The 22,495-nt window shown below is 34.4% G+C and overlaps 3 protein-coding genes across 4 annotated transcripts; 1 reads left to right on the top strand and 2 right to left on the bottom strand.

Moving 5' to 3' along the window:
• Window positions 1-5,566: 5,566 nt before the first annotated feature.
• On the bottom strand, window positions 5,567-8,819 carry LOC132037668 (uncharacterized). The gene is made up of 3 exons (XM_059428217.1): window positions 8,076-8,819; window positions 6,373-6,799; window positions 5,567-5,836 (listed from the first exon to the last, which is right to left on the bottom strand). Exons 1-3 carry the CDS (start codon window positions 8,107-8,109, stop codon window positions 5,815-5,817), a joined length of 483 nt encoding a protein of 160 aa, XP_059284200.1. The 5' UTR covers window positions 8,110-8,819; the 3' UTR covers window positions 5,567-5,814.
• A 262-nt stretch (window positions 8,820-9,081) lies between these two features.
• LOC132037510 (meiotic recombination protein SPO11-1) lies at window positions 9,082-14,883 on the bottom strand. Its single transcript, XM_059428041.1, has 15 exons — window positions 14,824-14,883; window positions 14,610-14,709; window positions 13,371-13,444; window positions 12,859-12,960; window positions 12,458-12,531; window positions 11,837-11,853; window positions 11,097-11,166; window positions 10,987-11,023; window positions 10,738-10,785; window positions 10,585-10,643; window positions 10,489-10,520; window positions 10,286-10,391; window positions 9,865-9,985; window positions 9,716-9,779; window positions 9,082-9,624 (listed from the first exon to the last, which is right to left on the bottom strand). Exons 1-15 carry the CDS (start codon window positions 14,876-14,878, stop codon window positions 9,498-9,500), a joined length of 1,086 nt encoding a protein of 361 aa, XP_059284024.1. The 5' UTR covers window positions 14,879-14,883; the 3' UTR covers window positions 9,082-9,497.
• Window positions 14,884-20,138: 5,255 nt separating this feature from the next.
• Window positions 20,139-22,148, top strand: LOC132036388 (two-pore potassium channel 1). Of its 2 annotated transcripts, none has more exons than XM_059426720.1 (2): window positions 20,139-21,140; window positions 21,753-22,148. In XM_059426720.1, exons 1-2 carry the CDS (start codon window positions 20,242-20,244, stop codon window positions 21,793-21,795), a joined length of 942 nt encoding a protein of 313 aa, XP_059282703.1. In that variant the 5' UTR covers window positions 20,139-20,241; the 3' UTR covers window positions 21,796-22,148. The 2 variants fall into 2 exon arrangements, with proteins under 2 accessions (XP_059282703.1, XP_059282702.1); XM_059426719.1 differs by having other exon boundaries at window positions 20,242-21,140; window positions 21,722-22,148.
• The last annotated feature ends 347 nt before the right edge of the window (window positions 22,149-22,495 follow it).

Below are 22,495 nucleotides of genomic sequence, written 5' to 3'. Positions count from 1 at the left end.
CCTCCCTCCTGCGTCAAAAGGTCCGTAAGGTTTGCGTACACTCTACCCTCCCCAGACCCCACCTGATGAAATTATACTGGGTATGTTGTTGTTGTTGTTGTTGTTGCTACTGCTATAGAAAAAACCTATTATTGACCATGAACTTAGCTTGATGGTTTATAAAATTTATACTTTGACAACACGCGAAACTTAAACTCGATGAATTATGTTGTCACATAACGTATTAAACAATGTGCAGTGATTAATTTATCATTGAGAGCAAATTTAACCTGGTCACACTTAATTCCTAAATGGACCATAATGGATCGGGAAGAATATCGAATAAAAAGCTTAATTGGTAGTAGAATTTAATAATTTTAGACAAAATTTTGCATTTGTATTAAGTAATTAACTAATTTATCTAGATTTCAATAAGAGGCTTTTCTTCAAATCCAGAATGCATAAATTCCAAATTTTAAAGAAAACAAACAAACAAACAATACTTTTAGTCTAATGGAAGAAAAAATCAGTATTATATATCATGTTTAATGACTAGCTTGGCAGATATGATTTACAAGTAATTAATATGAGATTAGTCCTCCCAAAATCAATAACTATTTGACTTAAATAAAGTTAGGTCAGATGTAGAATTTTAATATGAAGATCGTCATCAATAATGGGATCTAGTGATAGTTTTTGATGGACTAGAATACGTTTTATTTTAAGATTTTTTTTTTTTTTAAATTCAACCTTTGACACTTGGAAAGTTTTCTACAGTAACACTCTTGGCCTAATTTACTCTTCTCGATACACAATATATTACTGACAAAAATGAAATATAAAGAAACAAATAAAGTAGGGAGATATGACCTATTCGTAAGGATTCTTTTTCTTATTGAGAGGGCTTGACTCTTGAACTGTCTACACTCTACAATCATAGATTTCAGTATGGGAATGTAATATTTATTATTAATAAAGTAGTCAAGTGTTAACAAAGAATTCACATGCAATGTTGCGGGATTAATAACTTTATATAATAGTAAGAGCTTAATCTCTCTCTCTATATATATATATACTGACGATATAAATATTAATGAATAGCATAAAAAGTAATAATTAATCTATTATCACATTTTAAACTAAACTTTATTGTATATAACTTAAAACCTAACGGTTATCATAGTTATAGAAAGAATAATTTGCAAAAAAAAAAAATTATCAATTATTCTAGAAGGGAAAGTGTATCTCCCCTATTATGGATAGTGGTGTGTCGTTAGAAAATTACATTGTATGTATATATAATAATTGTTGAATTTGCTTGTCTTTTACGTATATAGTGTTTTTCATGTATATATTTTAAATCGATGAAAATTTCAGCTCGATGCCGATACAAATAATATAAACTAGGGTACAGTTACGCCTATATCAAAAAAATCGTTAGCTCTATTCACTATCTAAACATCGTCTATATTCACTATCTAAACATTGTCTACGCACATTTTGAGTTAACGAATTACTTGAGCTAGCCATTCGTTTGCATGTGGATTCTATCATCTATGTGCGCAAAAAAAAAAAAAAAAAAAAAATGGAAAGAAAGAAAGAGATGAACCATTACGTATTAAAGGACAACAAAATAAAAATCTAGCTAATGTCGTTTCCTAAAATCCATTTATAAAAGGACAGAGATGTGTACGTAAAGCCCTTGGAAAAGAACCCTGTTTCAGCTTATTACAACAAGAGACACTGATAGATGAAAGAAATTCAGAGACACTGATAGATGAAAGAAATTCAGAGACACTGGTGGATGAAAGAAATTAAATTATTCTTTTGATTGGAAGTGACTAGTATTGTCATCTTCGAGATTTTTTAGCTGTACACGTGGCCTGAAATTTTTATTGTCACTTCTTTAGATCTTTGCATATTTGTGGCTCTAGTTTTTTTAGACCTGTTACCTTTCATTTTCCAGAATACCCCAATTCTACAAGTGTGAATTTGTATGATGGAAGGGTTCTTTTTGCTAGTATCCAAAAGGGACCTCTTTCAACTAAGTTTGGTCAATCTCATAATGAATGAAATGTTGGAAATTATCAACTACGTGGATTTAATATTGATTTAATTATTTTGGTCTTGTTAAACCGACTGCAAAAATATAGTAAGTTGACATGATACGTGCATCTTGAAAAAACTTGATGGAATGGTCAGTTTGCACCATACTATTGTAATTTACCTATTTCCACATTTTTCAAAATATTTAACTTGTAGTTAGTATTGATAAAATTAAGGGAAACTCAGGTCTGCTCCTCCTCCTCCTTCTCCTATTTCTTAACGGGGCTGCTTTTACTATTGATTAGAATACCTAACCACGGGCTTTAGCTTACCATTACAACCAAAATAAATACAAACAAAAACATACCAAGCGTGATCCCAAAAGAACCAAGACAAGTATCTACTTGCTAAAAGTTAGGCCTGGTAGTCCAAATTCCAAACATACGAGTTCGAAGTTTAGTACTGCAAAATTGAAGTTTGCTTGCACAAGCAATATGTCAACATTCAGACTTGTATTATTTCAACATCAATCCCGTAGGTCGAAAGTTGTTTCTAAACCAGCTAGACTTACAAAATTGGGATCCTAAAATCGACTATTTGTGTACTTGCCCTGTGCATCTTATTTATTGAATTTCCCGTGGGACCTATATCACTTCATATATTAATGTGAGCTTGACAGATGTGTACACCATGTTAATTGTAGTCTATCCAATCCCTATTGAAATCCTTTCATATTAATCGACAGAAAGGCTCCTTTCATATTAATTGACAGAAAGGCTTAACAACCTTTTGTGATGTTCTTGATCTATGCAATAATTTTGAATTATTATAAATTAACTTACATGAAAACCCCCCTTTTGAATCCATAGTTGCATGTCTACAATAAGTAATAGGAGTATCACATTGATGAAGGTGGGCAAGATCTAGAAAGGACCTGAGGATTTCTATTGAAAAAGACCATTCATGAGATTGACAAACTTCACCTGATTAATGGTTGCGGCCTAGACTATGACCTTTAGAAATGTCTTTTTCTTCTTAATGAATTTAGCAACTTAACAGCAGCAAAAAGAAGACAAACTTCGAAAAGTTTGTGGATATTCATTCATTCATAGCATTAGTTTTCCTCCTTCCACAATAAGACAATTGGCCTAATTGATTGAGTCAAAATGGCACAAGAATCATCTGTTTAAGTAGCATAGAGCCATAGACCTAAAGATAAGAATTTGAGGCAAAACTAATCAAGACTTGAACAAAAATCATTCCTTTTAGCAATTTTGTCAAGATGTGCATTATTAGGTATGGTATGTGTATGACACTCTGTTACAAACAAATTGAGCCAAATTATAATGATTTGGAAGAAGATTGACAAAAAGGGAAAAGTTACACTCAATTGAACATGGATCATTCAATTACAGTTATCACAAATAGGAAGATCAAGAGAAGAAGTGGGGAACATATCAACTACAACACAGAGACGAATCAAGAATTTAGAGTTTATGGGTTCTTACACGGACTCAAGTTAATATTGCACTAATAATTGAGTTTCACAGTCAAATATTTATAGATAATTTTTTAGCAATTTCTTAATATAAATACAGGGTCTGGGCAACGCTACTGAGTTCACCTTAACCCGTAACCAAGATTCGCCCTGCTACTATGTGGAACTTAACACTAAAAAGCCGCTCTCCCAACTAGAGGGCTCAGTAGATTCAACTGAACTCATTGCATTCGACTCGAACAATGAACAAAAATGCAAAAGAGTTAAAATATATTTATTTTATTACTATATACTATACTATAAGAGGGAGTTAGCAGGCTCCTCTGGGTCAACATGCCTGCCTGTCCCGGGGGTATTTCTGGTATTACGAAACTTTTATGGTTTACCTCTGTTGTACTAAATGTTACATTGTGTGTACCTTTTCCCTTATGGACAAAAAGGTACTGCCTGTATGCCTCGATAGTTTATCCTTTCTTATTACGTGGGCCTCCCTCCAACTTTCATTCACACGTAATTGACAACAAATGTAGGCATGCTGGAGGGCATAAAAATCTAAATGATAGTGATGATGTGTTGCTTCAGTACCATCGAAGAATTGAGCGGACAGAGAGGAATTCTTCTACAAACCCTTATTCAATCGTTGCAGCCTTTGATACCATCATGACATTGGGCTCCACAGAAATTTACTATTTCATGTCCAACTCTCCATTTAACTTACCACTTAATTACCTAAATCCAATTATCTATCTTATTTAAAAGTTTGACTATTGAGGTAATTAGAGAACTAATAATTCTTTATCTAGAGCTTTAATGAAAAGGAGCAATATTTCCGAGCATTCCAAAATTCAGTTCTAACAAAGCAATTACTCAAACAATTAGCGATTCAAATCCATATTTTAGGTGGGGGAACAAAAAGAATGATAGAAGATGAGAACTTGGACTCAATCAAAGACACAACTAGCCAGGATTGACCAGGCACTTAAGAGTAGAGACCAAAAAAGCCAGAAGCTCACGAAACAAATAGAGTAAAACTAAAATTGCACTAGAAATTCATCAGGATAAGAATGAAAATGTGGTATTCCAAAAATAGTTGAAAAAGTGTATTTAATGAGTTAAAAGAATTTTAAGTGAAAAAATGATCAACTTGATACTCATCTTTTCTCAAATTTGAGACTCATCTTCAAAAAATCAATTCAAAAATCAGTCCAATATACAACCAAAGATGTTTTGAAAAAATATGTAACATCTTAATTATACACTTAATTTATTTTTTAAACAATAACATTTGATTTTGTCAAGAAATATCGTGAAATTTGTTTTTCACCTTAATTTTCATCTGTAGTTGGACCCGTGCAAAGCACGGGGTTTTATAACTAGTATACATATAAGAAGATAGTACTCATTCTGTACCTAGTTATTCTGAACACTAGAAAACCTATGCATTGCTCCTATGCTCAAAACAGCCAATTCTAGCCATATTTTGTGGCAAGGGCACTAGGACCTCCTAGCACTATCAAACAACAGGCTCAATTATTCTGTTGTTGACATTTCTCAGCTTGCTCCACGTACATGGAGGGAATATTTCACATCTGAAGAAATTGTACAAATTATATTCTGGCAATGCATGTTTGGATGACATCTGGTTGATAAAGATGCAACAAAAACAAATAACACGACGCCATAACCCTAAGCTAGTTAGGGCCGGCGTATGGATTCTCGCTATTCATTTCGCTATATCTGGACCATATAATTGATTGAGATATCATGCTAAAATCTTAGGCAATCAAAGATAACATACACACAACAAGTGTGTACATCAGACAAGCAGCATTATTCAATCCTTAAGGCTGCAAATGATCAAGCTAGCAAAGGAAGCACAAATCTAACAGTACAATTCTAAACACATTTAAAATATGAAGCAAGAAATGAATTAGATTGCTGGTTCAGTGGTTCACAGAAGATGTATATTAGATTATATTCTTAAAATATACACAGTAAATCCTGTTTATTTTATGTATTGGAAAAATTAAAGCATATTACTACTTCACCAGCATTAAAAATACTTACCAAAGTAAAGCGTCAGTGACCTTGACGACAAATTCAACAAGTAAATTTACTCGAGTGCAGATGAAAGCTGTTAACTTTGAACTAAAAAATGCTATTCAACTATAGCAACCCTTTAAATATATAAATGTTCCCTAATAAACATCATTAAGAAGAAATGATCGCGCAAACAACTTCTTGTTGTCATGGTGGAAAGCCAACGAGCCATTAAGTATCTCTCCAATTCTCTACATATAATAGTTGTACGGCCTACAATGACAATATTTATAAGAAGTCAAGAAAAACTCAGGCAATTTCAGGGAGAATATACATGATTTAGAATTTTGCTCAATACTCTATGCAGACAGTCTCAAAGTAGGGCCGAAAAGAAGTCTGAAGTCTGAATTCTAAAACCGAGTAAATACACATAAAGAAACTTTAGTTGTTCTGGTCAGTAAGAATTTCCTTATATACATGTACGATATCTACTTATACCGTATAATATATAGGCCGTTAATACATACTAGTAAGTATCAATTTGAGGCATTAAGTTAAGCCTTAAAATCCCCACTGCCCTAAACACAAATTCGCTTACAAATAGGATTGTGACAATAGACCATCACCGCTTACGTAAAATCGTGTACCCACTCCAGTTAAACAAATGGTGTAAAGCCTATCTACACCATCTATAGTTCTAACACAAACAAGTAAATCTTGACAATAAGAAACAACACATAATAACTACTTAGAACAATCACATTGTGGTGCAACAGTTGAAGCTGTCGTCTTCATATGCTGGAACATACCTAGGTGATGGCAGGGCACCGGAGTAATAGTTTGTGGCGTATGAGTCTTGTGCAATGCCCCTGAAAGGATATTGGTAATTGTGGTGTCCATCATAGCCATAATTATATTCGGGCAATGACCTTCTTTGCCTAAAAGGACCACCGATAGAACTATAGCCATGGCCATGGCCATAACTGTTATTATAACCATGTCCATGACTATAAGAGCCATATCCATGATTATAGGAGCCATATCCATGATTATAGGAGCCATGTCCATCAGCCATATGACTATTGCTCAACATTGGGTGCTTAAGTCTCACCCATTGCACCTCTGCATGGTTGCCAAGTCCTGATCTTGACAATGCCCTCAAGAGGAGGTTCGGATCGACTTCACCAGAAATTTTGGCTGTCCCATCCTCAGAGTCTATTGTGACAGAATAAACTCCTACAGAATAAATAAAATATGTTAAAAACAAATAAATCATAGCTGTCTTTGCTTCTTGAAGGCCCTTAACCATGAGTTCAGTGGTGGAACTACATGGTTCGAAGAGGATTTGATCATCTTTGTTAGAAAATTACATTGTACAAATAGGGCAAAAAAAAAAATATTTTGTTCAGTTCTCTTGATCAAGGGATACCATTAGTAATCTTCCACACAATACGCGTAGATTCAATTCTCACTATCATCCTTCCCCTTCCCATTCCATGATCTCTATTGCAATAAAAAACTTTAAAAAAAATCTTTAGACATAAAGTGAAGCTTTTAGTTTAGTGGCAAGGTGAACCGTGACCTAAAAATTGCTGTAGGTCGTAGGTTCATGTCCTAGCCCCTAGGTGTGGTATTCTTGCATGTATTTAATCCTCTTACTAGAAATTTTGACTCCCTATGATACACATATTTAGTTCTAGTATTAGGCCTAATCATTATTTCAACTGACCTTTATTACAATATTAAATCAATTAGCCATGCAAAGCTCACTCTACAGTCTTTAAGATTTGCATAACAAAGGGGCAAAGTGAACAGCAGGAACGCTTAATCATATTTTCCTTCTATATTTCGTCATCAAAGAGCCATAAACCATGGGCTCTATCTCCTATAATCCTAAAACATAGAATCAACATCAAAAGAAAAATTCAAGGGTGTGGTCTAGTGGACAATGAAACGGATTGAGAATCTGTGAGGTTGTAACTTCAAATTCCAGCGGAGGCAAAAACACTAAGTAATTTCTACATGTCTGTCCAGCCTTGTTGGACAGAGTTACCCGGGTTCATGTGCTAGTGGGAGATACCAAGTACCCCTGGTTAGTCGCGGTATCTGCAAACTCACTACTATAATATCACTATTTTCCCGCTGAAATTTCCCACTGAAAAATGTTCAATGGCTATTCCCACAGAATTCAGTGAGAAAAGAAAAATAGTACTCAGTGTTTTCACACGGAAAAATTAGGAAGTTTTCAAGCGTTTCAATGGGAACATGTTTCCCACCATGCTTTTTCCCAATGAGTTGGTCCTGGGAACGAGGTGGGAAAATAATGTTTAAAGAATAAAGTTCCCACTGATTCTCGGTGGGAAAAACCTTTGTTTCTGGTAGACAGCTCGATCCGCGACTATTAGGAAAACAACGGAAGAAAAACCAAGTTATACTAAATTACTAACACAGATAACTTAATCGTTTTTACTTCCCATGTACGAGTCGAAATAAAAGCATGGTAGATGTTTACCGCATATAGAACTCAAAACATCCACCATCTTCATCTTGCATGCATCGCAATGAACGTCCACTTTCAAAATACAACCCTAAAAAGATACATAATAATAATAATAAAAAAAATACACTTTTAGCGTTTAACTAACTAAAGCAGTAAATTTACTAATCAAATGAAAGTGAAACTTACCAATTCAGCAAAAGGTTCCATTGAATCAAATGAAAGAACTTATCGAGTTGACAAAAAAAAAATGGAGGAAATTAATGAGTGGAAACAAGTAGATGTGGAGTTATTGTTTGTTTATGAAGAAATTCTCATGACTAATATGAGAAAGAAAATCGGAAAATTATATCAAAGATTTTATTACCATTTTCATATAGGTCCTATGACATTTATTTTTGGCATGTTTGAGTAATTAAAAGTTTAAACCGAATCTCTACCAAGATACACATGCTGGGACGTTGATTTTCTTCCTTTTAGATCTTTTTAATTTGAAATGGTAAAGTTTTGTTATTATTAATGTTGTATTTGAGATCTTCTCTATTAGCAAAAAGGAAGTGGGAACTTCCAGTAGAATACTCTTCTTTTATTAGCTAAGGGATAAAAGGTTGTGACCCTAGTTATTCATTCCAAAAGTTGAACCAACTTAAGTTACGTGACTAGCCCAAATCAACCCTCAAGCGAGTTTACCAAGAAGAAATCAGAACAAAGACAAAAAAAGATGATTTTCAAAGTGAGATCTAATTTTAGTTTGTAATAAAATATATTACTTTAGCATTTTTGCAATAGACGAGTTGGGTCACAAGGCATTGATCTAATCCACGTTATCCCTACCCAACATGAACTAATATACTCTCTGTGCCTTCATCATTTGCTGCTATCATTTACATTTATTTTTGGGTACTTGGATTTGCCAAAAATAACATGTTAGTAACTCTTCTTGCCAAGTTACCATTACTCTGATGAAAAGTCACTTTACTCTGTCAGTGTATATAACTTAAATCCTTTCTAAAAAAATTATATTTCTTATGTCTATGTAGTTATCTTCTACACTTTATCACGATTCTACTTTCCCGGGCAAAGCAAGGGCCACCATGTAGTGTCATAACAAATTAAACGCGACAATTTTAACTTATATCATTGATAATTTTGAGATTAAGGCTAATTGGGTCTTCGATCTAGTCCACTGTACCACTTAGAATGAGATAGTGACAAATTTCATTCTCTATCCAACTGCTTAATGTCAATGCACATTCGTAGCTCGATAACCACAACCATTGTCGACTTGTCGAGAAAAACTTAATTGCCAAAACGAACGAACATGATGAATTTGTTAAACAATGACTAGTTTGGTTGGTCTTTCAAATGATTTAATCAACCATAAGAAAAGTGCTTTGAACTTCTCGTGCTAAAGAACCAAACAAAGATAGAAAAGATTCAGATATATCCTCCGCTGTGGATCTTCGATGGTAGATACTCGTGGGACAAGAAAGTGATTGAATGCACGGACAACGCTTCAATCTCAAACTTAACTCCTTTGTGCAACAGCAGCTCCAGTTCAAACCTAAGGCGTTGGAGAACAGTCATATGAATATTTTGAGAACCAACCACCATAAGTCTTGGCACTAATATTACTTAGTAGTATGAAATTCTACCTCCATTTTGGTACTTCTCTTTGCAAATAACATCTAGGTAACATTGCTTCGACTTTCCTCTTATCTGACAAGATTACACAACAAGTCATTTGTGAGTTGTATTTTTAATAAGCTATAATGAAATGAGACAATGAATTTGTGAATTTTGCCTTCTGCAGTCAAAGGCAGGAGACATTGTTGCGGAATGCTATAATTGTTGCAATCCTGGACAAATACTCCAAGCCATTGAATCTCAGAGACCCGTAGATACGTTGCATCATAAGCCATTTGCTTCAAGAAACATAGAAAGACAGATATTACCAAAGAAAACATCCTTCTATCAATCCATCTAATCTAACAACCCTATTCACTTCAACTTAAGTGTCTCGCGTAGATTACAATCAAGATAAGAATGAATGCTTGATAGCTTTTGATAGGAATCCGGAGAAGAATGTATCAGACTTTTGTTTGATAAATGAATGTAAGTTTGGACTAATTAACAATGGAAGTGTAGACTTTTACAGTGAGGAGGAGGAACATTAACAACTTGTTCACATCATAATTAATAACACCACATTGGATAATCCTTACCAAAGAACCGAATTTGTATGTAGTTAAGATGTCAAAGCCATATGGATCACAGTCTACCAGGCAGTACACAGGCAAATGCAGCTTGTCAATGAGGAGACGCAGAAACCTACCACAGGCAAAGCAACATGAAAAGTCAGAAATATGGTTAGTTGAAGAAGATACATCTGCAACAAGTCTGACAAGGTGAGCAACATGGGTCTAACCTCCTTGTGGGAACATCAGGATAACCCCTTCCCTGATAAAAAGAAATTATGGAGCCAAATATGTGTGGAAATTCTCATAAAACAAAAGATGCGTACTGTTATCACAATGCAACGGTTCCTCTTGCAAAACTGATCATTTGCTAGTCGCTGGAACACTGCATGATGAACAACAATAGTGGCCTCATTGATGAACTAGGAATACCTTTCATGACTCTGTTATAGACTTGATCAGCTTATGAATAGCTTTACCTGATTCCTTTTCCACAACTAAAACGTACTGAGCAACACTAATAATATCTTGTTCAAGCATTAAGGGAGTAACAACTACAGCCATAGTCTGAGAAAGCAATCCATAAAGTCAAACAACAGGATGTATTCAATAACAAAACGTCCATTCAACTATATGTTTAGCGATAACTGGATGTGCACATGTATGGAGTCCACATGTTCATAATCATGTCGTGTTCATAATTCGAATGCTTATACTCATAAGGATACCATCAACCTCTTCCACATGGACCGGAATCGGGAATGCCTGCAGGAACCATCATAATTAGATTGTTAGATAACTATAGAAACCCATCTGAGCTTCTAATTATCATTCTTACAGTATTAGGATTGCTCATGCAGTCAATTTTCCTCCCAGATTCCACGTAACGCAGCCAGCCCATCACCAATCTAGACCAGAAATAGTTAGAAGAAGAATTTTATGACCGAAAATTGCAAGGAACTATTACAAAATAAACAAAGAAGAGAACCAACTACTTATCAATCTTAAGGAACAGAAAATTTAATCATAAGCTAAATGCAACAGCAGTAAATTCACCGAGAAATTCACTGGTGAACAGCTAAAACTAGATCTACACATGCTACCACAATCTTTACAAGTAGTCCAAGAAAGATGATGCAATAATACTCCTTGAGAGTTGACGTGCTTTCTCCAGGGTTATTATGAAAATTTACATTGCTGAAAGTACAAGAGTTTACTGTAACATGATAGACTATGCCAAATCTCTCAATAATGAAGTAATTTTGCTCCCCAAAGAGGATTTTAGACAAAGACAAAGTGGCATCAGACAAATGCAGGAGGTATAGGCATAATCAACTGAAGAAGAAACATTTGAAATGTTCAAGAAGAAAAGATTGCAAATATGATATGTTAAGTATGAAAAATAACATTGCATATAATGAACTCAAACTGTACATGTATGGAAGCACACTCCTACAAGGCAATATTAACTATGATATGTTAAGTATGAAAAATGACATTGCATATAATGAACTCAAACTGTACATGTATGGAAGCACACTCCTACAAGGCAATATTAACTGTATAGAGGTAACGCACCCATTTCCAACAGACACCTGCAGAAGGAAAGTATCAAAACAATATGAGGTCATGTTTCATACAAGAAAAGCAATAAAAAGAGCAAAAAAACAAATCATTTGAATGATGGGTTTACCCTAGTCTGGCAATATCCTTTACATTCTCCAAAGTTGATATACTCAAGTTCTTTACGAGATACAGTAGTCACATCTTATTTTTAAGTTTTTTCCTCTAAGAAAAACAGTAATCACATCCTCTTAATCAACTACACTAGCGAACCCCTCCCCCACTCCCCATGTTATGGAGAAGGCAGAGTCGCTTGATAGAAAAATCAAACAAATTTCTCCTCGCAAAGCAAGAAAATGTTATGTGGTCGTATAGTTGTCAGATACTTGTGATCCACCGTTTCGCGTGTCAAAAGTTTGTAGAAGTAAATCAGAAGGACCATTTCCAATATTAATCAATATTCTGAAGCCTAATTAAATCCTCCACTGTGAAAAATGAACATGTAAATAAAACAAAACAGAAGTGATTGCAAACACACCCTATGGAAAGTTATCCAGCTTAAAGCAGTGGATGACATGTGGATATACATCTTGATTAAGTCTATTTTGATACAGAGAGGAAAGTAAATTGATATACCACATTAAGGTTATGACGGCTGCATTGCAAGAGGATGCAAATGTCATTAATTGCCCGATCAACAACAGATTGTTCTGCATTATAGAGTGAAAAAGAGAGTGATAGCATATAAGTAGGAGAATACTTTTGAATATATACAGTTCGAGTTAGAGATCTAAATCATGGCACATTTCTAGCAACTCAAAAAGCTGAACCACACAATAATACATAAGCTGAAAGAAAAACTTTGAAGCCCAATCACAAAAATATTCAAAACTGATTCTATACTACATGATGTCTCATAACTGAATATCTGAATATGAAATTCGTGGGCAGTAACTACACTGGACCACCAAAATCAGTCCAGATTTATCTTTTGCAGAAAGGATGCACTGAACTGCCAAGGGTCAATCCAGATTTACCTTTAAAAACAGTAGGATGCATGTAATATATGTCTCTCTTTGATCCATGCCTGTTTTCTTGCAGAAGTTGCTGAACTATCACAAGGACTCTCAACAAGACATCTGAAACAAAAACCATAGAGTGCTAACTAAACCCAGCTGAGGTATAGAATGTTAAGGAAATGAGAGAGCAATTAGGCCTTGCAGGAATGGGAAGGGTCATACAAGGAAAACAGAAGTAAATAAAAGGTCAACTATCAACAACAACAAATCCTTTATAATCCCACCAGGTGGGGTCTGGGGAGGGTAGAGTGTATGCAGACCTTACCCCTACCTTGTAAAGGTAGAGAGGCTGTTTCCGATGGTTCAACTAACGGGGGAAAACCACCTGGTAATTACCATCTTTCATAGAGGATAACAATTTTTCAATTATCATTCCTGGCCCCTTCTCATTCAATCATTTATTCTCCAACTATTTGATGAGAACTAGTCAGATGAAATATAAAAGTAGTGTTTACTCTCCCTAGACTCACCAAGCCTACGTGCATGGCATTCCCTCTTCAATGATATAGCTTCCTTTCCAGTCGACAAACCAGAGCTGCAGGAGCTACATAAATTAAACAAAGACCATTTATACTATCAGCAACACTTGGATGCTATTATTAGCCATTCAGACTACAACTTCAGTAAATTTCCTTGCTTATAGATCGTCCAACATAATAGTTAGTACTTATTAGTGTCTCAGTACGGATATGGCTTCTATCCAAAAAACTCTCAGTAGAGACTGTCCTCATTCTTCTTCTGAGCAAGATATTTAGAATATTGATTCATCTCTTCGTTACATTTTAAATTTTGAAAGGGTTTGTGTTGAGGGGGCGCAGGGGCATACCATCTGGAGCTCCACAGAATAATCTACCAATCCCGGTGCTTACAACTTTCTTAAAGAGGCGCTTTAAACCTATGTGATCTTCGTCAATTGCAATTTTCAGTTCTATTACAACAACATACCCAGTGAAATTCCACAATGTGGGATCTGGGGAGGGTAAAGTGTACGCAGACCTTACCCCTACCTCGGAAGATAGGGAGGTTGTTTCTGAAAGATCCTCGGCTCAAGATTTTCAGTTCAATTACGTCAAGGATAATCTCTGTGGATGCCTTTGCAATAGAGAACGGAATCAAAAGTCTCAGTGTTTTTATTAATTGATAGGAAATTGACAGTTCAATTCAGTGTGATTTTTCATGTTGGAATTCTAAAACACTAATTGCAATGAAATTTCAAACAGCAGCACACATTTACTGTTTTCAACTAGATCTCCGAAAAAGAAGAAAGGAAAAAAAAAAAAAAAACTTCGCTAAGCTTACCTTGATTGATAATTTCATATATTCAAGCTACCAAATAACGTTTCAACACACATAATCGAGAAATTTTTCTTTTAATTAATTGATAGTATATCGAAAGTTTAATTCAGTGTACTTTTTCGTGTTGGAATTCTAAAACACTAATTGCAATGAAAAAAAAAAAACTTCGCTAAACTAACAACTTTTATCTAAGAAAGTCACTGAAATGGCAATAATTGAGTGACTTTTATGTTAGAAAATAACATTGAGTGACTTTCTGAGATAATTAGTATTAGCTGAGTAACTTTTGTCTTACACAAAGAAAGTTGAGTGACTTTTTGAGACAAAAACTGTTAATTGAGTGACCGTCTGAGAAATTAACTCACTTAACCTGGTTGATAATTTCATATATTCAAGCTACAGCTGCGTCTTACCAATTTCCAGAAGTGTCAGTACAGTAATTTCTGAACCGATCAATGTAGATCAACGGTGTTCTACCTCGAGCTAGATCCTCAACAATGGAACGAGTAAATCCTGCAAAACAAAATCAAAACTATGGCTCAAATTTGTACAGAAATTAACAATGTGTTGAACGCGAGGAAAATAGCACAATTTTCGGGGAAAAATGGAAGTTTCTAGAAGCGTTACCTTTGATTTTCCTAATGAGTGTTAGTGGCTGTGTGTTTGAACGCTTTCCCTCCATTTTCAGAAAACAGTTCACGCTGTTTGAAAACTGGCATGCCCAAGCTTTATATACTGTCAAGTTCCGGGCTTATTATGGGCCTGAAAGATTAAAGTCCAACCCGACCTCAATAACGGTAGAGCCCGGCCCATTTTTCGCACTAATGGCCCATCTTGGGTTGTCTTTAATTTTTGTTCCTCAAATTGTTTGTCTTTAATTTTTGTCGTACAAAAAAGTGGTAGAAAATATTCCTGACATTGAAAAAACAAAAAAAAATTGGACGACCCACTTAATTTCGCAAGGCATAAGTTGATAAAAACTTTGCCTTATCCGGCAAAATTTCTGTAGGGATTAAATTTTTCGGCATAAGCTGTATAGTAACTAATTCGCTCGGCACTACATAATTTATGCCGGAAAATTTATTTTCTACAAAAATTATGTCGGACAAGAAAAAGTTTATATAAGGGAGAATGATGTATATATACATAAGAATAGGGTGTATTTACAAAATATGACGGTACTTTTCAGTTTACAAAACATAACAATAGATATCTTACAAAACATATATGAAAATTTTCTCTCAAGGCCTAAAAAATTCGCTCAAAATTTGTGTATGAAATGTGTATATCTCGCTCAAGACTTAGAATTCTCACATTTTTCGTGCTTGAAAATTGTATAAAAATGATATGAAATATGTATATAACTGTATAAAATTTATGTTAGGTTTTTGAAAATTTAATACAGCTACAACATCATTGTATACAACTTTTATACAATATTCATATAAATTTAATACAATTTTGAATTTCTCTTCCAAAATCGGATGAAATTTAATCCAACTACAACATTGTATACAACTTTTATATAATATTAATACATATTTAATACAAAATTTTCTTCTTATTAAATGTACAAAAAGAGAATAACACTAAAAAGCTAATTTTACGCCTCCATTTCTCTGATTTGTTGAGTAGTTTTATGTCTCTGATTTCTGGATCTGAGAGAATAATGTTTAAGTAGGGTTTGTGTTTTGATCCATAACCCAAAAAACTCATAAATGTAAGAAAGATCCAAAACTCAATAAATTCGAATCAAAAACTCCTATCTGAAGCAATAGATCTTATCTAGAAAGGTAGCAAAAATGAAGAAAGCAACAGATCTACTTTCATCACTGTAATCACCGTTCTCACTCAAATCAGATGAATCAGTAGATCTAATGGAGAATCTTTGTGGTTCCGAATCACACCTAAACTTTAACAAATAGGATTGAAAACACAGTTAATACACAAAAATGACGATGAATAGTAAGAATCTTGAAGAAGTGGTTTGAAGAAGACAAAACTCTATATTTTGTTGATGAAATTGTGGTTTAAAAATTGAGAGAATATCACCTTAAGAATATTTACGAGAGAGAAATATTTTGAAAAGAGATGGAATTAAATGGGTAACTGCCTAGAATTCAATCCAAAATCAGATCCCTAAATTTTAGCACCAAATCGTGGGTCTTTGCATAACTATAATCTGGTATGTTTTGTAATTAACTTGTTATGTTTTATAAATAAGGAAAAATATCCCTATATTTTGTAATATAGGATTTTAACTAGTATTATTAGGTCATTTTCCCTTTATATAAACTCATGCCTTGCGAATTAGTTACCACACAACTTATGCTGAATAATTTAATTCCTGAAGAACTCATGCCGGACAAAGCAAAGATTCTCTAAACTTATGCCTTATACCTCCGCTGGAGATCCAATCCAGAATATCTTGTTCCGTAGACCAGCGAATAAAGATATTTTGGCTCACAAATTTTCATTACATGAGAAGCATGGACAAAATTAAAGACCAGTGATTTGAGGACAAAAAATAAAGACCAATCCCTATAAAGGCAATCCGTCCGCGCAAACAAAGTACTAGTTATTATGCTTAAAATTTGGCTTTATTACGCAAAAATCTTTTTAAGCCCTCATTTTAATTTGGTCATATTTTAAACTTATGCAAATACAACCTTTAGAGTCTGGTTTAATATTGGTCATATATTTTTCAAATTTTAAAATTAAATATTAATTATTTTCTAACATTTGCATTATGCAAATACAGCCTTTAGAAATTTATCTTTTTAGACAATATTAGAGTATGATTTAATATTTGTCATATATTTCTTCAATTTAAAAACAAAACATTAATTATTGTCTAACGTTTGCATTATGCAAATACAGCCTTTAGAAAATTATCTTTTTAGTAAATATTAGAGTCTGGTTTTAATATTTGTCATATATTTCTTAATTTTTAAAATAAAATATTAATTATTGTTTTAACATTTGTATTAGTTTAATATAAAATTTTCGATTGTTACTATCTCCTTCCCGTTTAACTACTCCTCGAGATGTTTCTGCCGATGACCCTTGAATTATGGCAAAAGCAACCTTACTTGCCGTACCCAGGCACCGGTCTATAGAAGCTTAATATTATTTTATTAAAAATTTAATTTGCTCCAAAAATATTTTTACTCCCTTCATTCCATAATAAGTGTCATCTTAATCAAAAAAACTCATATTAAAAAAATTAATAATACAATGTGAAGTTTAATAAATTAACTCTATATAATAAAAATAATTTAATTTTTCCTATTGGGTAGAGCATGCACAAGTAATAATCCTTTTGACATTAAAAATCCAATAATATTAAGTTACTATGTGATTTTTTCAATCATCATTTAGATGTTACTTTAACTTATTATTTTTATAAAGGTAGAGTTAAAAAAACTAGTTAATTTATATCTTTGATTTCTTAAGATGACATTTATTATGAGATAGTTTTTTTTTTTTATTACGATGACACTTATTGTGTGTCATAATTGTGAAGAGAAATAAAAAGAGAATAGTTTAAACAGATGTCTCAAAACAGGACAACTGACAATTTCTCGAAACCTTTGGTTCCACCCTAAGAGGAATAAACGAAGGAAAAGTCAAATGACGACGACTCCTATACGGGAACTGAGGAATTTTAAAGTGAGCGCAAGAGAGGGTCGAAACAGCTACAGCTTGCCTTTCTGGTAATTCAGATTACTAAATTTTTAGTACTTTTTTTTTAGCTTTATTTGCATGTTCCTTGATTTTTTTTATATTGATAATTCGTTGTACTTTTGTAGGAAGCTACCACATATAAGTAGTGTTTTTTAATGGCGAATTTGATATATATTCATGAGGATTATACGTATCATAACTCGTAAGATGTTATTTCCAATTTAGCGCGAGACTAAATTGATATATATTCATGGTAAGTTAGTTTATTCAGCATCTAGTCACCAGAGTTTGAATTTTGGTATTTTCTTTGAGCCGAGAGTCTATCAAAAACAGCCTCTCTACCCCCACAAAGGTAGGGATAAGGCCTGTATACATCATATTGCACTAGGTATGTTGTTGTTGTTGTTGTCGTTGTATTTAGCAATTTGGTTTGGCTGAATTAGCAATTTTGCCGAGAAAAACTAGTTTTATCTTTCTAATAGTATGTCTTTTTCTCCTTTGGTGATAACCATGTTGTTTGGGCCAGCTTGCACGTACCTTGACTAATTCCACGAGGTAATGCTTCCTTCCGCAGAATAGATTGTGGGATGTAGTCCTCTCATGCTGACTCATGTTTGTTTCATTCCATCATGAAGTATGCGAAGCACAAGCGAATTAGTGAGAACAGTTGCATCTTCTTGGTTCAGTTAAAAATTCTTCAATTAAGTTTCCAGATAAAGGAAGTATCTATGTAGGATGTCTAGATCCTTACTAAACAATTATAAATGGTATAACCTGTAAGAACAATTGAGGAAACCGATGGGCTGTGCGTGCAGGATTTTACTGGATTTTTTCTGCTATAGTCTCACACAGATCGGACCAACTTCAAGAGTTGCTGAAAAGATATCGGCTTAAGAAAATATTTGGATATGTTGCAGTTCGTAATTATAGGGTGTAGTTGCAAGAACAAGTTTGTCAATTAAGGACATATATGTTAGATCTCTTACTCTGTAATTGGAAACTAGACCTCTTGATTCTCGGAGACAGAGCTGCTAATCATTTTTTGCAGATATGATTAGCATTTCTCTGACACAGTATAGGTCAAGGGATGAGAGATATAAAGGAACCGAACTTAGTCATTAGCATCAGATGGAAGAAACTAATATTGCCAGAGAAACCCTTGATTTCAGTTCCACTTGACAAGTTAACAACATAATGAAATGCGTTAGGATGTCTACGCTACAGACAGGATGAGTCCAACTTCAACAGCGACCACTTGGATTAGATGTGTCAGTGCGAGACTTGACTACAGGTGAGTTTTAAATTGGGGTTCTAAATGCCTTTGATCTTTTTTTCTCTAGGTGAGTTTTAAGGCAGACTGATCAAGTTCCATGCTTGTGTTCTCACTAGTCAGAACTTTGTCAATATTCATGAGAAATCAGTACTAATATGCACCTTCTTTTTATGTGAGCTAGTCATCTAGGTTAAGTAGATTCTCCTAGCAGCTGCAACCCAAAGATTTTTCATCATTGAATCCTAACTCTATTCATCAATGAGTATAAACTGATGTGAAAATACTCCTATTGATTGTTAACCTGGCTCAATGGACTTAAGCTGGATGAGTGCTTGACCTTGGCCAAGATCGATGGTGAAGTTCTTCAACCACTAACTAGCTTAATTATTTTTCAGCTACTATTTTAGCACCATCTTATACCACCAAAATCTGAACTATGAGAACATAGTTTAGGTGATAACTCCGAAATGTTTGACATGTGAGTTTCATATGAACTCGCTCTTTCAGCTCAGTGGTTCACTTCTGATGGTTTGGCTGAACCAGCTAGATCTGGAAAATCACGTGGATTTACTTTCAGTTTTAGTTGAGACTTCATAATTGAGGGGCAGGAAGAAACATGTAACCATAAAGCTAATGTTTAACTTATTATATCTGAGATTGTGATCAATATTTAGATCAACTAGAACAACTCTACCTCCACTACCCTGGAGTAGAGATAAGGAAACACGCAACTGTGTGAATTTATATATGATATAACAACTAGGAAGACCCAACTTATAAATACAATGTTATCCACAGCATCCATGAGAATATTATCATAGGCCTGGGTATGTCAAGTATAAGTTTTTTTTTTTTAGTTTTTTATTTTTATTTTAATGACATGGGAACCCGCAGCCGCTACCCTGCGGGTGCGCACGGGGTAAACCCAACTCCTGTGCAATAACTCGTAAACCACGCAGGAGAGATAACCCGCATTAGGAAAAGCACTAGAATATCATATATGATTTACTAAATTAAAGGAATGCCACTCTCTTAAGCAGCCGCGATATCTTGCAGGACTTCTTGAGGCACTTGAAGCTTGCTGGATGACTAACAGAGATACAATCCAGCCCTTGTTGGATCAACGGCATCAAAGCCATCATACGGTTGATCTTACGGGAAAAAGATTTCGCCGATGTAAAAGTGCTCCTGTGGGCGAAATTGCCCATGTAGAAATGGATGAAATAAAGAACGACCAATCACTTCCACGTTCTAAATCAATCTTAGACAAACTCCACCCTAGTTTTAGGAAAGTTACTATTTACTTGGTTATATACTTGGGTATTGGTACCGTTTGCTTTTATTTTGTTAGAAACAAGATCAAGGGAAAGAAAATAGAGGGCGTACTTGATTCCGTTTACTTTTGTGTTGTGACAATGACCACGGTTGGATATGGGGATATGGTACCTAACAGTGCAACTACTAAACTGCTCGCTTGTGTCTATGTGTTCTTCGGGATGGCACTTGTTGGAGTAGTTCTAAGCAAAGCAGCAGACTACTTAGTGGAGAAGCAAGAAACACTATTAATTAAAGCAATGCATATGGGTCGTCGAGTTGGTCCGAGTGAAATTTTAGAGGAGATTGAAACAAACAAAGTAAAGTACAAGTGCTTCATGATAGCGGCCTTCCTTATAGTGCTCGTAGTCGTTGGGACAGTGGTATTGGCTAGAGTTGAAAAGTTTGATACCATAGATGCATTTTATTGTGTTTGTGCTACCATCACAACATTAGGATATGGAGACAAAAGCTTTTCAACCAAAGCAGGGCGCATTTTTGCTATATTTTGGATTTTGACAAGCACTCTTTGTTTGGGTCAGTTCTTCCTTTATGTTGCTGAATTGAACACCGAAAAGAGACAGAGGGAGATTGTGAAGCGGGTTCTTTCAAGGAGGACAACAAATGTGGATTTGGAGGAAGCTGATCTTGATGATGATGGGGTTGTAGTGTAAGTTCTTTTAACTTTAAAGCATGTACCTATAAATACCTTGCAAAGACCCTTCTTGATCCACTTGATTAGAGTATTTAATCCAATTTTGTGCTCTCATTAAGGTTTGTAAACTGCACTCGTGTCTGTTGATGTCGGTCAAATTGACGGAACCATTTAAATCTTTAAACTCCTTATTCTGTTAGTGTCATTTCGTGTTTCTCTTTTTTGATAAATTGTGCATATCCTTGCTTTCGATCCTACAATAGCAACAACATACCCAGTGTAATCCCACAAGTGAGGTCTGGGAGGTTGGTGTTTACGCAACCTTACACCTACCTTGTGATGGTAAAGAGGTTGTTTCCGATAGACACCCAGCTCAAGTAATGCATATTAAAATCAGTAAGAAAAGGAAATACAGTAGTGAAGAAACCATGTAGAAAATAATGAAGAAAAGAAACAAGTACGATAACCGAAGCAAAAGAAACAACAGGTAATAATAAAATCCCACTACTATGTGTTATTCTTTTTGTCGTTGTAATCTCAAAGCCTATTTCGTAATTCAAATAATTCTGACTTTCCGTTATTCCTGAATTACAAAGGGCTGCTGAATTTGTTCTCTATAAACTCAAGGAGATGGGGAAGATCAACCAACAAGATATCGCAGCTGTATTGAAGAAATTTGAAAGTCTTGATGTTGATCAGTCTGGAACTCTGTCAAAGGTAGATCTGGCACTCGCCCAATCGTCTTGAACCGGAAGGTGATTACTCTATAACCTATATTAGTGTATTAAGCAACCTTTCCACTTCCACCTATGTCTATAACTTTAGTGAGATTTCTGGGATGAGTCCTTTTAAAAGTTTTAGTATATTAAAAATAGTTTCATATTTCTTGAGTGTAAATACAACTCAGTACTAGAGTGATATTCACTCTTCCCAGAATCTCCATGTAATCATCTCAACTCCCTTTGTGAATATGTAACTTCCTTGTACTTTAATTTGTAAAAAGTTTGCTAACTTTTTTCCCTATCGTGGAAAACGTGAAAGGTATCTGAGTTCTACTGCACAATTATTGATGCCGGATTTTCCAAGTCGACATGTAAGCGTCCTTTTTTTTTTTTTTTTTTTTTTTGAGAATTGTTAAATTGCCACACCAATTTGACCCAAATTTGGCCACACTTACATAAAAAACACCATAACTTCTATTGTACAATTTTAAATTAAGATAAACTTTAAGCAAAAAATATAGAAATGATATTAGGTAAGCATAAATTATTAAATTTGACCTAAATAGTATATAAATTTACCCCATTTGGGCTATTGTGGCCAAAATAGTATGGCCAAAAGACCTTTCCGTTTTTGATAAACCATCTAGT

This window comes from Lycium ferocissimum, chromosome 11, assembly GCF_029784015.1.
Source record: "Lycium ferocissimum isolate CSIRO_LF1 chromosome 11, AGI_CSIRO_Lferr_CH_V1, whole genome shotgun sequence".
NCBI lineage: Eukaryota > Viridiplantae > Streptophyta > Magnoliopsida > Solanales > Solanaceae > Lycium > Lycium ferocissimum.
Note: the sequence above shows the minus strand (reverse complement) of the source record. Positions and strands in the feature narration are given on the sequence as shown.

What these genes read in the sequence shown, in the direction of transcription:
- LOC132037668 (XM_059428217.1), bottom strand. Translation starts at nt 8,109, where the DNA reads ATGAAGATGGTGGATGTTTTGAGTTCTATATGCG. An exon ending in TGTTTTGAGTTCTATATGCG is followed by an intron (nt 6,800 to 8,075) that starts GTAAACATCTAC and finishes TTTATTCTGTAG; the next exon opens with GAGTTTATTCTGTCACAATA. An exon ending in GGTGCCCTGCCATCACCTAG is followed by an intron (nt 5,837 to 6,372) that starts GTATGTTCCAGC and finishes TTGTCATTGTAG; the next exon opens with GCCGTACAACTATTATATGT.
- LOC132037510 (XM_059428041.1), bottom strand. Translation starts at nt 14,878, where the DNA reads ATGGAGGGAAAGCGTTCAAACACACAGCCACTAACACTCATTAGGAAA. An exon ending in ACTCATTAGGAAAATCAAAG is followed by an intron (nt 14,710 to 14,823) that starts GTAACGCTTCTA and finishes TTTGTTTTGCAG; the next exon opens with GATTTACTCGTTCCATTGTT. An exon ending in GCATCCTACTGTTTTTAAAG is followed by an intron (nt 12,532 to 12,858) that starts GTAAATCTGGAT and finishes TCTATAATGCAG; the next exon opens with AACAATCTGTTGTTGATCGG.
- LOC132036388 (XM_059426719.1), top strand. Translation starts at nt 20,242, where the DNA reads ATGACTAACAGAGATACAATCCAGCCCTTGTTGGATCAACGGCATCAA. An exon ending in GATGATGATGGGGTTGTAGT is followed by an intron (nt 21,141 to 21,721) that starts GTAAGTTCTTTT and finishes TGAATTACAAAG; the next exon opens with GGCTGCTGAATTTGTTCTCT.